Source organism: Orycteropus afer, unplaced genomic scaffold (assembly GCF_000298275.1).
Source record: "Orycteropus afer afer isolate SDZICR_OR568_19922 unplaced genomic scaffold, OryAfe1.0 scaffold00107, whole genome shotgun sequence".
Classification (NCBI taxonomy): domain Eukaryota; kingdom Metazoa; phylum Chordata; class Mammalia; order Tubulidentata; family Orycteropodidae; genus Orycteropus; species Orycteropus afer.
Genome location: NW_006921694.1, coordinates 4,482,250 through 4,497,526, shown reverse-complemented (window position 1 = coordinate 4,497,526; position 15,277 = coordinate 4,482,250). Strand labels below are relative to the sequence as shown.

The following is a 15,277-nucleotide window of genomic DNA, read 5'->3' as shown; positions in this document are numbered from 1 at the left end:
CAGCGAATTATTGAACCCAGGAGAGAGGTGGTGGGCGCTTTGGGAGGAACGGTTGGTGAAAGGGCTGGAGGGAGGCAGCATGTCTGGCCTGGCAGGAATAGGCCTTGGGCTACTGCTGGTAATCCTGTCTCCCTCTTGTGGGATTAGAGACGGTCAGAACATGTGGCCTCCTTGTCGTTTTTGCAAAAGCCTTAAGTAGTATACAATAGTATAACTCTTATGTCATCTAAAAATAATTTCTCATTAGCATTATATACATTGTAACTCCTCACAAACTATTATTCCCGTCAGTTAATGAAACTTGCTAATCATTAACAGAAACTTTTAGAGGAAAACCTAAGATTTCATTCATCAATATTTTACCAAAGATAGGAGATTATTTCTTATCATCCCGTTAAATTATAAGGATATTCTAAAAATTAAACTGCAACAGAGGTATGCCGTAAGCGTACAAGACAGATAATTTAGAATTGTGGTTTTAAATCTCTCTTTGAGGAACATCTCTAAGAGTCTGGTAAAACCTAGGACTTTCTCTCCAAAAATGCATACACACCCACGAATATAAAACTCTGCATGCTACTTACTCAACTCACAGGCATCAAGTCAGGTCTGACTCACAGCAACCCCTTCCTTGGGTTTCTGAGGCACTACAGAGGAACTCTGGTAGCATAATGGCTAAGACACTTGCCTGCTAACCAGATGGCTGGCAGTTCAAAACCACCAGCCACTCCTCGGAAGGAAGGTTGGGCAATCCTACTTCAGTAGTGATACTGCCTCGGAAACCCAAGGAGGGGTTGGGTTTGACTCGACAGCACATAACAACAACATCACTACAGAAGTAGATGGCCCCAGCCTTCCTTCCGAGGAGTTGCTGGTGGGTTTGAACTGCCAGCCTTCGGGTTAGCAGTCAAATGCCTTAGGCACTATGCTATACCCTATAAAAGTCAATCCACAGCACCACCCTCAACTTACAGGAAATTTATCAACCCAAATAAAGATCTCTTATTTAACCAATTATTGGTAGTGTTATTTTTCCCCAGTTTTTAAGTAGCAAGTTTCCTTGAGGAATTTACATTTACCAATTTATAAAAATTTTATTTACCCACAACCCTGCATTAAAAGGACACTTTAAATTCTTCCAATATTTAAAAACTCTGATGTTCTTTATCCACTATTAAGAGTACTCACAAGATGTGTGGCCCTCAACTAGGGGTGGCAAAGAGAATTCCAAGACATTATCATGGCCAGTGACCTTGAAAAATTCACAATCTACGTGTACAGTCTGTTCTATTAAAAAAAAACAGAAAACCTTCTTTCAACAATTTACTGACCATTTTGAACAAAAACAGGTGTAGCCTTTAAGCTGAAATCTTTAAATGGAAGGGAAAAGAAATACTGTAGGAAAAATGGTCAAATATTAATTTACAGAAATTAAAGAAGGAAAAGCAACCAGGTGACTAAATTTTCTCAGTAATACACACCTAAGAATGTGCTTGACTTATCAGATATGCTTGGTTTAAAAACCTATGGCAGTTCCAGAAGTTTAAGTCAACTTGACAATTGGAATAAAAGACAACATTGAATTAGGTGAATGACTAACCTCAATGGAATTAATAATACAAAGATGACACAACTTCCATAAAGACTTCACTTCAAAAAAATGTTACTGAAATCTATTAAAATGGTAAAGAATTTAAGCAGCTGGGAAACACAAATACATGGCCTGTATACTATACACTACAATTATGCCATGGCAGACATCACTAATCAATCACAACACCCTTCCCCCTCCCAACCAAGTGAGCCTCAGAATTTCTCTCAACCTAACCCTCCAGTGGAAATCAGGGTTGGCAGCAGAGTTAAACCTATTTGCTGTCCTCAATAGCTGTTTGTCAAATACTGTTCAAGTCAACTAAAAGAAGCACCACAGACTTATACATTTAATGTTAAATGAATTTATAGTAAATTTCATTTATTTTTATTTCCCAAAACACAAAATACTCTTTATTAAATGTTTTCCCTATTGCATTAAAAAGTATGTTTTCCATAAACAATATGATCAATATAACCTATATACAGAAAAGATACTCTTAAAAAATGTAACCTTCCTGTTTTAAAAAGTTCTCAAAAACTGCAAGTACAGTTAACTTTTTTGGCAGGCTTCATTTTTTTAATCCAATTTGCATTAAAAACAAACCAGACACACTTGCTTTTTCTGATAAAGTTAAAATCAAATAGGCCTACATCATTTAATGATGAAAAGAAAGTTAGAAAACAAACAATAACTTGAGGAAGAAGCACTTTGTTCTAACAGTATTAAAGAGATACAGGTCAATATGAACAAAATATGAAAGAGAAGATACATGATTATTTAAGATATCTCTCTCACTTCCTTCCAAAAATAATTTGAGATACAACTGAGACTCCAGAAGTGAGGAAAGAAAAAGGGAAATAAAAACACATCCCTGGAACTGTAGGATCCTGTTATGGCAGCTAACATTTAATATAAAGTGAACTAACAAGAAGAAATGAAAATGTGGATTCAGAAGTTGTAATGGGATATGCAACCAAGAATTATTTACTAAATACTAGCAAAGAAACAGATAATATTCTACTAAGAAACCAGTTTCCTAGCCTAATAGCAGGACTGAAGCTCTGGTGGTGCAGTGGTTAAAGCACTTGGCTGCTAGCCAAAAGGTTGGTCATGACCCACCAGCTGCTCTGTGGGAGAAAGATGCTGCAGTTGGCTTCTGTAAAAATTTACAGCCTCAGAAACTTCATAGGGCAGTTCTACTCGGTCCTATAGGGTGGCTATGAGTCAGAATTGACTAGATGGCAATGGGTAGGTAGGTAAGCAAAGTTAATAAATTACAACACAGCCTCAGGAACAACAGCACAGAAAGGTCCATTACCACCCCAAATCCAAATTCAGTTTGTGTCAATACAGAAACAATAAATGTTTTGAAAAAGTACCTGTTGGAGTCCATTAAGGGAAATGAAGTGTATTTAAAAATACTATTTTAGAAAGTTCCTTCAGCAGAAGCAATAATAAAGCACCACCTTAAACCACGAATACCTTAAACACTGAGGGGCCCTATACTTACACTAGTTCACACCTTTTCCCCATTATTTCCTGTTATTTTAAGGCTAAAAGAAGGAAACTGAACCTTTTGCAGTGTTGTAACTCTTATGATAGGTACAAAAATGTAATAAACATTCCTGTCCAAGACAGTTCTCTAAAACGAAGAGTGAAACCTGAGCCATCTGTAAAGATCCGAGATTGTCCCTAAATATGAATAAAACCCTTAAACATCCATTTGCATCCAAATGTCATTTGGTGCTTTTTCATTTCGGCAGGCTACTATATTTGGGAAGAAATAAATAACATTTGCCTAAGTTGCCAGACTACATATGGAGAATTAAAATAGATCAACTTTGCCCCATAAGACAATCTGTTTTGAGTAAATAAGCATACCACCAGGAAAGAAGCTGTTGCTATATGGGCAGTTATTGCTGGAAAGAGCTTCAGGGGCAAAGAACCATGCTGATTTGTTTACAGGTGCCTTATTTCCTAGACTTTAATCTTATTACAAGTACTAACAGTAAACAGAGACCGATTATAATCTATTCGGTAAATGGGGCGGAGGGAGATAGGATCTAGAGACTTATCAGAAGTCCTTCAGAAAGCCTATTAAGAAAAGTATGTTTTCCATAAACAATATGGTCAATAAACTTACATACAGAAAAGATAGCCTTAAAAAATGTAACCTTCCTATTAAAGAGTTCTCGAAAACTGTAATTAAATTTTTTTGACAGCCTTCATTTTTCTTACATTGAAAGGACTGAAGAGGGAAGTAGGTCCGAGCTCTTCCTCCTTTCCCTTGTTCAGAAAACAAGCATCCCAAATGCTCACACCCCCAGAAACTCCTGCCTTTTGGTAGGCAGTAACCAAAGCAGTGACTGGTTCTTACCTCCTGGATGCGCTTCCGGGCCCGCTGAAGCACTTCTTCGTAGCCCTTCTGCCTTAGCTCGCTGAGGCTTTCGTAGTACTCCTCTGGGTCGTCGGTCTCCGTGAAGAGTACCTGGGAGAGGATTTTCCAGCCGCAGGTATCCAGGCCGTGGCCTAGGTAGACCTGGAGCTGGTAACACAGGGTGTCGATCTCCTGCTCGGTCATCTCCGGGGCGCCCCCGAACAAGACAGTCCACATGCCCGAGGGTTCCTCGGGGAACATGGGCAGGCATGGCTCCAGCTGCGAGTTCACAGAGCAGAGCTGCTGGTGTACGGCGCGCAGATCCTGGAAGGAGAAGAGCCCAGCCCAGCTGCACTCCTCGGCCGGGGACTCCAGCTCGGTGGCAGGCGGCGGCTGCTGCTCTGCGTCTGAGAGCATCAGGGGCGCAGAGGCCGCCTCATCCTCCTTCACGATTTCCAGCACCTCGATTTCTTCGGACACCACCCCGGAGGCGCTCACCACCCGCACCGAGGACACCGGGGCCTCCCCAGGCGCCAGACGGGCTGCCGCAGTGGCAGTCCCTGCCACATCTCTGGCTTCAGCTCCTCTAGGGACCGGGCTGGACTTGGCCCTCACTGGGCTCCTGATGGGACTCTCCGCCCCTTTGCTGGATGGATTCCGTATTATAGGGTCCCCCCGAAGGCTGCGGGCGCTCCTCGGAGAGCCGCCCTCAGTCCAGGCAGAGACCCTCCGGGGCCCAGGGCTCCAGCCAAGAGTCGCAGACGCGGTGACCTCGGGCCGGCCCTTAGCCGCCGGGCTGCCCGGTCCGCGGGGCCCATCAGATGTGGAACCCCCAGCCTCGGAACCCCCTCGCGCCCCCGCCTGCTCTCGGGAGCCGCTCCTCTGCCTCTGGGCCGTCCGGTTGTGGCAAGTTATGGCAAACTTGCCCTCTATCTCGTTCCAGGCCACGATGAAGACAAACTTGTGCTTCTCCCGCTCGTCGAACACATGGGGCCGCACTGCCACCCAGTCCGACTCCAGAGTCTCTTCGAGTGCGAACGACATGGCAGCTCCGGCGCCGGGTCGCGGGGGAGACACCGCCAGCCCTACTGCCCGAGGAATCACTGGCTGCCTGCGCCGCGCCCCCCGCTCACTCTCGTCGTGTGCCTTCAGCCATCTTAGCGCGCCGGCTAGCTCTGCCTGTTTGCTGCCGGTCCCTCTGCACTCGGACCCGCCGCTCTCCTTTGTGGCGCGGCTTGCGGTAAAGACAATACGCGTCCCCAGCGCAAGTAGTTCACATGGTCACGCGCGGCAGGATCTGTTTACACGCTCCGCGTTGCAGTGGCGCCTCGCGCCCTCGCCGGCCGCCCTTCGCACGGTTGCGCTGGGAGCCCGGAGCCAGGCCGCGGGGTTGCGTCTGCGTCGCGCCGGAGGTGAGGCGTGGATCCCGCGGGGCAAGACAAGGAGGTTCGCGGTCCGGGCCGCCAGTGTTCGCTTCTCTGCTACTCGCCAGGCCAATCTCCCCGCCCCCTTCTCCTCCTACTCCTCCTTTTCGCTACTGCCCAGAGCCGGCCAGACGGACAGACGCGTCTCCTAAACTGTGCGCCTTAGCATCGCCACAATGTTGCCATTCGGCTGCTGACGTAGGCAGCTCCACGAGGGACGTAAACACGGGCACGTGCCGCACGCTGGTGACGCGACGGCGGCGGCGCGCGCACCGCTCAGCGCCGCCCCTAGACGTCCCCAACCCTCTCCCGCGAAAGGCCGCGTTCCAGACTCGCCGCTTCTGCGCAGTTTCTTCCTTATGGTACAGAGACTGGCGCGGGCGGCCTGCTGTCTCCGAGGGTGGTGAGTGGCAGGTGTGTCCTGTGGGACAGGTGGCCTACGAACCCTGGGGAAAAGAGGAACAAAGGCTGAGAAACTGAGACTTTTCAAACTCCAGGCATTCAAAGAGATTCTGAAATGCAAATTTGCCTTTTTTTCATTCTGAGGGAGTCAGGATGGATAACTCCTTTATTCAAAAAGAAGTACCCTGTAACATTATGGGTACTATGTGCTAAACTTTATTAAGTTCCTCCAGACTGTTGGATTCTCCCCTAACTTTCTTGAAACAATTTAAGACATGGAAGGAAGGTGTCTGAAGACAACCCAGTAGAACTTCAAAATAAAATGAAAATTCAGCCGTGTCTTAATATATCACTGTTTACATTTCAGAGCTCTGCTGGTGCAGTGCCTAAGACATTTGACTGCTAACCAGAAGGTTGGTGGTTCAAACCCACCAGGAACTCCGCGGAAGGAAGACCGGGCAAATCTACTTACGTAAAGATTTACCACCTCGGAAACCCATTGGAGGTCGCTATGAGTCAGAATCGACTTGATGGCAGTGGGTTTGGTTTTTTTGGTTAGCGTTTTATTGCTTCAGGTTTCATCATTGTGTACTGTTTTGTGAACTGCATTTTGAGGTCACTTGGCTTAAGGCCCTTTGAAGTTTTATTCAAACTTCCCAGATGCCCCCCCCCAAAAAAATCCATATGAGTTTGAGGAACTCTACTATTTATACTAAACTAGGATGAGACATACTCTTAAAATTGCCTAGTGGAATTTATAATCCAGTCTATCTAATTGGCGTTCGGATTAGTCTCCAGTTCATGTTGCAGATGTTTTGTATCCACAGTAAAGAACAATAGGAATTCTGTGTTCTTACTTATACTTTTATCCATATAAAATATATGCAGAACTCTTTGAATTTAATTTGCATTTTCAGCTATGCATGTTGTTGTTGTTACGTGACATGGAGCTATGCATAGTTGAGTATTATCTTGTTACCTGAATAAACACCAAAATGTTTTAGGCCTGTCACTCAGCTTTAAACAAAGGTGTGTGTGGGGGGGGTGCATTTCTTTGGGCAGGATGAGCAAAAGGAACTTGGGTTTCTTAATCTTTTTACAGTTCTTTGTGTGGAACCACAGACTTTCAAAGCAGTAGCTATGAACTTCTGTCACCTCTCAAATGCAAATGAAAGATACACCTTTTGAAAAGCAGGAAGAAAGAAACCCTTTGCAAATCTGAACCATCAACTAAAGCAACCAATCCTTAAAAATTCTGCCTTTTCAGGGGTGGACACAGGGAATAGGTAACTCTCCAGGAAGTGGGAGGGGGGGTGTTGCATTGGGTAAATTGTAGTCAATGTCATGAAACAAGGTGTGTGAACTGCTGTAAGGAAAGTGAATTTGCTCTGTAAACTTCCACCCAAATCACCAAAAAAAAAAAAAAAAAAAATTCTACCTTTTCTTAAGCTACTGGTGAAAGCTTTTCTGATAAAAAGTTACTGACAGTGATCACTGGCATGCATTACAGTTAGTTGCCATGGGGTAGATTTTGACTGGTAGTGACCCCATGTTTGTCAAAGAACTTGGCTCCATGGGGTTTTCAGTAGCTGATTTTTCAGAAGTAGATCACCAGGCCTTTCTTCTGAGGTGTCTCTGGGTGGACTCAAACCTCTAACCTTTCTGTTAGCAGCCAAGAGCATTAATCATTTGCATCATCCAGTGATTCCTACAGGCAGTATAGATAGGTATAGATCCTGAGTATATGCTAAAAGAATATGCTTAAAAGAAATATTTTTATGTATAATAAGGAGCTCTGGTGGCATAGTGCCTAAGGCATTTGACTGCTAACCAGGAGGTTGGCAGTTCAAACCCACCAACCATTCCACAGAAAGAAGATAGGGCAATCTACTTCCGTAAAGATTTACTGCCTTGGAAACCCTATGGGGTTTGCTATGAGTCAGAATCAACCCAATGACAGTGAGTTTGGTTTGGCAAATTGAAGTGAGCCCTAGTGGTGCAATGGTTAAAGTGCTTGGCTGCTACCAAAAGGTCAAACTCAAACAAGTTGTTCCATGGGAGAAAGGTATGACAGTCTGCTTTCATAGAGATTTACAGCCTTGGAAAACTCTATGGGGCAGTTCTATTCTGTCCTCTAGGGTGGTTATGAGTCAGAATCAACTCAATGGCTGTGGGTTTGGTTTTGGATATCAAATTTGTGACACATACAATTTGTAGTACATATTCAAACCAAACCAAAAACCAAACTCACTGCAGTCAAGTCAGCTCCTACTCATCGGGACCCCTCCTTGGGTTTCCGAGATGGTATCTCTATGGAAGTAGATTGCCTAGTCTTCCTTCCAAGGTTTAAACCTCCAGCCTTTTCATCAGGAATCAGATGCCTTAGGCACTATGCTACCAGAGCTCCTAATACATATTCACAGATACAAAATTGTCTTATCACATAATGCTAGAAAACATTAGTTTGTAGTTATACAGGTGTTAAGTATTTTCTCCCAATAACCTGGCCATTGTGTTTTCTCTAAAAGAATATTTCACTATTTCTCATTTCCTCTATCTTAGTAATTATTATCCTAGAAATGAAAAGAAACAAACCAAAATTCCTATGATAGCACTCTACAATGATTTATTAGGTCTGGATCTGATTGTCAAGCAAGATCTGGGAATAAGAAAAGCTACAAAAAGCCACATACACCATGGTAACCTTGAAAGGACTTGAAAACTATCATCTTTGAAGTTTTTTAAACTATTGAGGACTGTTAGGTAATCTGGGAAATGCTTTAACTCATTAGGCCTTTTAATAAAAAAGATGGTAGTCTACACAGTGATTTTGAAATAACATAGCATTTTCATGTACATGTTCATCTTATCCTCACAATAATTATGTAATAGAGGTATAAAAGAAATAAGAGTCTTTAATTTTACATATAAGATAACAGTAGCTCTGATGTGTAGATAACACATTCCAGAGCTGGAAGCAGGAAGTGACTTAAATTCAGGGGCCTGATTCCAGATTTGTGCCAGTTAGAATCTCCCAGAAGTAGACACTGAAAAGAAAAATGCAAAGGTTTATTGGGGTTGGGGGTGGCGTGTCTTAGGCTGGGTTCTCTACAGAAGCAAAACCAGTGAAGTTTATATGGAGAGAAAAAGAGAAGAAGAGAAATTTACTTCAAGAAAATGACTCATACAGTTGTAGAAGCTAGCAAATGACATGTCTATGGGTCAGACATCAAGCTGGAGGCTTCTCCAGACTCACATAGCTGTAGAGGTTAATGAACCCAAAATGATTTTCATTTTCTTTATGTTGAGATGTAATCCATACTGCACACTGTAGTCTTTAATCTTCATCACTAAGTGCTTCAAGTCACCCTCATTTCCAGCAAGCAAAATTGTGTCATCTGCTTGTTAGGCACCACAGCAGGCTGCTGGCTTCAGAGGCTGATGAATCCAAGATAGACAGGTAAGATGACAGGCTGTTGGATCATAGGCTGTGAAGGCAACAATCTTAAAATGAGTGGGCAATATGGCATGCCACTAGTTCAAGTCCAAGAATCAGAGATGATGATGACAAGCCCAATGCAGGATCCAGATCGAGCAAAAAGCCAGAGAGCTCTGCCAGAGCTTTTCCATATATATTGGAGGCAGGCCACATCTGAAAAGAAGCTCCCTTTCAACTGATTGGCTGCTCATTGCAGATCTCATTATGGAAGTGATTATATTATATCAGATCTCATCATGGGGGATGACTACATCATAATTGCTAACCTAATTATTATCATGGCCCAGCCAAGTAGACACACAATCTTAACTCTCACATTGGGGGAGTTGTTGTTAGGTGCTATCAAGTCAACTCCAACTTATAGTGACCCTATGTACAACAGAATGAAACACTGCCCAGTCTTGTGCCAGCTTCACAATCATTTCTATACCTGGCTCATCATTGCAGCCACTGTCAATCCATCTTGTCAAAGGTCTTTCCCTCTTCTGTTGACCCTCCACTTTACCAAGCATGATATCCTGCTCCAGGGAATGGTCCCTTCTAATAATGTGACCAAAGTAGGTGAGACAAAGTCTGGCCATTCTTGCTTCCAAGGAGCATTCTGGCTACACTTCTTCCAGGACAGATTTGTTCACACTTCTGGCAGTTCATAGTCCTTTCACTATTCTTTGCCAGCACCACAACTCAAAAGCATCGACTCTTTGGTCTTCCTTGTTCATTGTCCAGCTCTCACATGTATATGAGGTGATTGAAAATACCATGGCTTGGGTTAGGTGCCTTAAGTCTTCAAGAAGACTTTGCTCTTCAGCACTTGAAAGAGGTCCTTTGCAGCAGATTTGCCCAGTGCAATACATTGTCTGATGTCTTGACTGCTGCTTCCATTGCTGTTGATTGTGCAACAAGTAATATGAAATCTTTAACAACTTCAGTCTTTTCTCCATTTATTGTGATGCTGCTTATTGGTCCAGTTGTGAGGATTTGCATTTTCTTTATGTTGAGATATAATCCATACTGCAGACTGTAGTCTTTAATCTTCATCAGTGAGTGCTTCAAGTCATCCTTATTTTCAGCAAGCAAAGTTGTGTCATCTTTGTATTGCAGGCTGTTAATGAGTCTTCCTCCAATCCTGATGCCACGGTCTTCATATAGTCCATCTTCTTGGATTATTTGTTCAACATACAGATTGAAAAAGTATGATGAAAGGATACAAAGCTGACACACTTCCTTCTTGATTCCAAACCATGCAGTATCCCCTTGTTTTGTTTGAACGGACATCCTTCTGGTCTATGTGCAGGTTCCTGATGAGTACATGTTGGGGACCAAGAAAAAGACCCCCAAAAGAACATGTTTGCAAGGCACATGTTCTAATTACAGTGAAGAGATGGCAAGGCCTCTCTTGTGATTGAGTGTTTGCTTTTAGAGATGGCAAGGCCTCTCTGTGGTTGAGTGTTGCTTTAAGAGATGGCAAGGTCTCTCTCACTGTTAAATACTTAATTGGCAAAACATCAAAGTATTAAAAGTAGATGTTATTCTCCATGTTTTTTATCTTATTGGGATGTTCCATGCTTTGTGTCACTGTGTGTTAGTAAACATTTATCGTTTTACACTCCTTACTCCTGAGGAGATTTCTGTGATTGTTTTACTGACCACCTGTTGTCCTTGAGCATGTAGAGGAGTAAAACTTTAGCTCTGTAGAGAATAAGCTGATTGTATGACTTCCAAAACTAATGACATAATCATGTACAAACATATAAATAAAGTAGAACACAGGCATCAGGAGTCGTTCTCGCAGAACATGCAGAGTGTCTGCCTGGCCCCATTTCCTTTTAAATAATAAAAAGAAAACCATTAATCCTTTCGTGTCGCTTCATTTCATGACCTGTGGGGTTTTGCCAGTCGTGGCAATAGGTGCCCGAACAGGGACCTGGAGTGAAGCGGCACACCCGAGAGGACACCCCACTTGAAGAAAAGTGGAGCTCCGTAAGAGGAGAAAAAAAAAGGGCGAGTATGGATGAATTAAATAAATTTTTTTTAAGCTAGGCTAACATGGAGGATTCCGAATTTCATGAAAGAGATTGTTATATTTCTATTCTTAAAACATTAGTTCAAGCTAGAGGTTTTTTAGTGTCTAAAAAAGAGTTGGAGAAATTTTTGCAAAGTGTAGATCACTGTTGCCCTTGGTTTCCTCTGGAAGGAACCATTGATTGAACAGTTTGGAAGACCATCGGTCAACAAATAAATAAGCATTTAAAAGAATGTGGGCCAGAGGATTTTCCAGAGTGTGCATTTTCTATTTGGAATATCTTAAAACTGTGTTTAGAATTAGATAAGATTCTGGAATAAATGTGGGCATAGATCCTAAAGTAGGGAAGGAGAAAAAATGTAGATACAGATTCAAAGTTAAAAGAGTTAAAATTACAAGAAGAAATAGTTAAACAGAAGTTAGAAACTGAACCCTCACAAGTTAAGAGAAGTTATATTATTCCTTAAATCCATTTTTAAGTCAAACAAAACCTTTTTTAAATCAGACTGTTTCAGCTGCAACCATGCCTGCCAGCACTTGCTCTCCTCCACCTTTTAACCTTTTCCCTCCCTCAGGAAAGCAAGTTAACTATTTATCATCCAAGGTGCCTCTTTTATCACCTATACAAGCTATGGTGCAAAAGGCGAGCAAGGGTCATGGATGAGGACATTCCATTAGAATTAAAACATGTTTTTCCCTTAACAGAACACATAAATCAGCAGGCTAATCAACCAATGTAAGAACATAAAACATTTTCTTTTAAAACTCTTAAAGATTTGAAACAAGCTGCTGCTACTTATGGGCCAACAGCACTGTTTGTGAAAACCTTAATAGAAACCATTGCTCAAGAAGTTTTATGCCCTTATGATTGGTATATGCTGGCTAAAACTGCATTAGAAGGAGGAAATAATTGATCCAGAGGCTAGGGCTTTTGGTTACACCCAGCCAAAGGCCCAAGGCCATATGCATAGAATGGGATGGTAATTAAGGTGAAGAGATGAACCTGGAATGTCTTTAAAAGGATTATGTGTTTTGGATTATGTATTTATCTGAATGTACTGTGGCTATTGAATATTCTCTTACCTGCTTGTACATTAGAAATGATTATGGGGTATGTGGATAACAGAGTGTGTGTAAGTCCGCCTTCACCCAATTGGATACGTTAAAAGGGGAAATAGAATTTGCCCAGAAGAAGCACAGGCTTTTGTTTCAAACTCTGTGTGTACAGTATAGGGGGCTTAGGTAGAAAACCTGAACCCCACCCAGTACTACTGAAGGAACAGAAGATTTACATTTGAATAAGGACCTAAAGAGGAAAAGAAAATAATGACTGTTTGGCTCTTTGAATTTCCAGCAAGCAGACTGGTTTTGGGTGCATCAAGGCAGGAAAGTCTTGGTCCATGAGAGAAACCCCTCCCAGGACTGAAAGTTAAAGGAAGCCAGTGAGTAGTAGGCTTCTATGTTACTCGCTTGTGACCACCTGAGTCCACCTGAGAGGAATTGGTGGAAGTGCAACAAAGAAGAAACAGGCTGAGTTTGGTACTCTTTAACCTAGGCCACTGAGGCTGGGGATGAGAGGAAGGGCTGGCTGTTCTGAAGTGCAATGCATTGCAACCCTACAGGCATTGAAATAGTCCCTGAGGACTGAAGAGGTGAGAAAAGGTGGTGGCTGGTCTGAAGTGAAGGGAAGAGTGTGACTCCCAAACTTGGCAGCTGGTACCCAGGACCTAGCTGGGATGGCTAGGGCTGAGCTGACCAGAACCCAACCAAATGAAGAGGAAGATGTTTGACACTGAACTGGTATTAAGTTGCTGCAATTTGATGGCTTGAGCTGGGCTGGACTTTGCTTGTTTATGGATCCAGATACCTGAAACTTCCAAGCAGAACAGACATTCACCAGAGAGAAAGAACCATGCTTGTCTCCTCAGAGTACTGGTTTGATGTTGTTGTTTGCCATCGAGTCGGCCCCGACTCATAGCGACCTCTCCTTGGGTTTCCTAGGCAGTATCACTACGGAAGTAGGATTGCCCAACCTTCCTTCCGAGGAGTGGCTGGTGGATGGGCAAATTAGAAATTTGCTATTTCAAATGGGGGGAGATAAAAGCATGAAGTGGCTGGCTTACATGCTTTTATGGGTGTGGTTAATCTTAAACTGATGGTGAAGGGATGTTAATTTTTGAAGTATAAAAGGCATAATGGCTAGAATCTTTCTGGTATACTTTGCTTTGAGCCAAGATCCATTGGACATCAACAATGACATCCCTTGTTCCACATCCTCTTCTGAATCCAGCTTGCATTTCTGGAAGTTCTCTGTCAGTATACTGCTATAACTGTTTTTGAAATATCTTCAAGATTTTACTTGTGTGGGATATTAATGATATTGTTCGATAAGTTCCACATTCTGTGGGATCACCTTTCTTTGGAATGGGTACAAATATGGATCTTTTTCAGTCAGTTGGTGAGGTAGCTGTCTTCCAAATTTCTTGGCATACACAGTGAGTGCCTCCAGCATGGCATCCATTTGTTGAAATATGTCATTGGGTATTCCATCAATTCCTGGAGGCTTGTTCTTCACCAATTTCTTCAGTGCAGCTTCAACTTCTTCCTTCAGTACCATTGGTTCTTGATCATATGCCACCTCCTGATCTGGATGAAAATCTACCATTTCTTTTTGGTACAGTGACTGTGTATTCCTTCCATCTTCTTTTGATGTTTCCTGCATATTCAATATTTTGCCCATAGAATCTTTGAATATTGCAACTCGAGGCTTCAGTTTTTCTTCAGTTCTTTCAGCTTGAGAAATGCTGAGCGTGTTCTTCCCTTTTGGTTTTCTAACCCCAGGTCTTTGCACATTTCATTATAATAATTGACTTTGTCTTTTTGAGCTGCTCATTGAAATCTGTTCAGCTCATTCATCCTGTCATTTCTTCCATTTGCTTTAGCTACTCTGTTTAAGGCCAAGTTTCAGAGTCTTTTCTGACATCCATTTTGGTCTTCTTCCTTTCCTTTCTTTTTAATGACCTTTCGATTTCTTCATGGATGATGTTCTTGATGTCATTCCACAGTTCCTCTGGTTTTGGTCATTGATGTTCGGTGCATCAAATCTATTCTTTAGGTGGTCTCTAAATTCAGGAGGGATATCATCAAGATCATATTTTGGCTCTTATGGACTTGTTTTGATTTTCTTCAGTTTCAACTGGAACTTGCATATCAGCAGTTGATGATCTGTTACACAGTCAGCTCCTGGCCTTGTTTTGGCTAAAGATATTGAGCTCCATCACTTCTTTCCACAGATGTAGTTGATCTGATTCCTGTGTACTCCATCCGGTGAAGTCCACATGTATAGTTGTGTTTATATTGTTGAAAAAAGGTATTTGCAATTGTCATTGGTCTTGCAAAATTCCATCATGCGTTCTCCAGCGTTATTTCTATCACTAAGGCCATATTTTCCAACTACTGGTCATCCTTCTTTGTTTCCAACTTTTGCTTTCCAATCACCAGTGATAATCAACACATCTTGATTGCATGTTTGGTCAATTTCGGACTCCAGAAGTTGGTAAAAATCTTCAATTTCCTTTCCTTTGGCTTTGGTGGTTGGTGAGTAAATTTGAATAATAGTTGTAGTAACTGATCTTCCTTGTAGGCATTATGGATATTATCCTATCACTCATTGCATTATACTTCAGGATAGATCTTGAAGCATTCTTTGTCACAATGAATGCCATGCCATTCCTCTTCAATTTATCATTCCTGGCATAGTATCATGATTCAAAATGTCCAAAACTAGTCCATTTCAGCTTACTATGCCTAGGATATCAATCTTTATGCATTCCATTTTATTTCTGACAACTTCCTATTCTTCTAGAATCATACTTCATACATTCCATGTTTTGATTATTAATGGATGTTTGCAACTGTTTCTTCCCATTTTGAGTTGTGCCACATCAGCAAATGGAGG

At 42.3% G+C, this 15,277-nt stretch overlaps 1 protein-coding gene across 1 annotated transcript in view; it reads right to left on the bottom strand.

Moving 5' to 3' along the window:
- The window catches only part of JMY (junction mediating and regulatory protein, p53 cofactor), a 142,760-nt gene extending 137,745 nt beyond the window's left edge, over positions 1-5,015 (bottom strand). Inside the window, exon 1 of the mRNA XM_007943455.2 lies at positions 3,972-5,015. Coding sequence (XP_007941646.1) covers positions 3,972-5,015 — 1,044 coding nt within the window. The remainder of the gene's footprint in view (positions 1-3,971) is intronic.
- Positions 5,016-15,277: the final 10,262 nt, after the last annotated feature.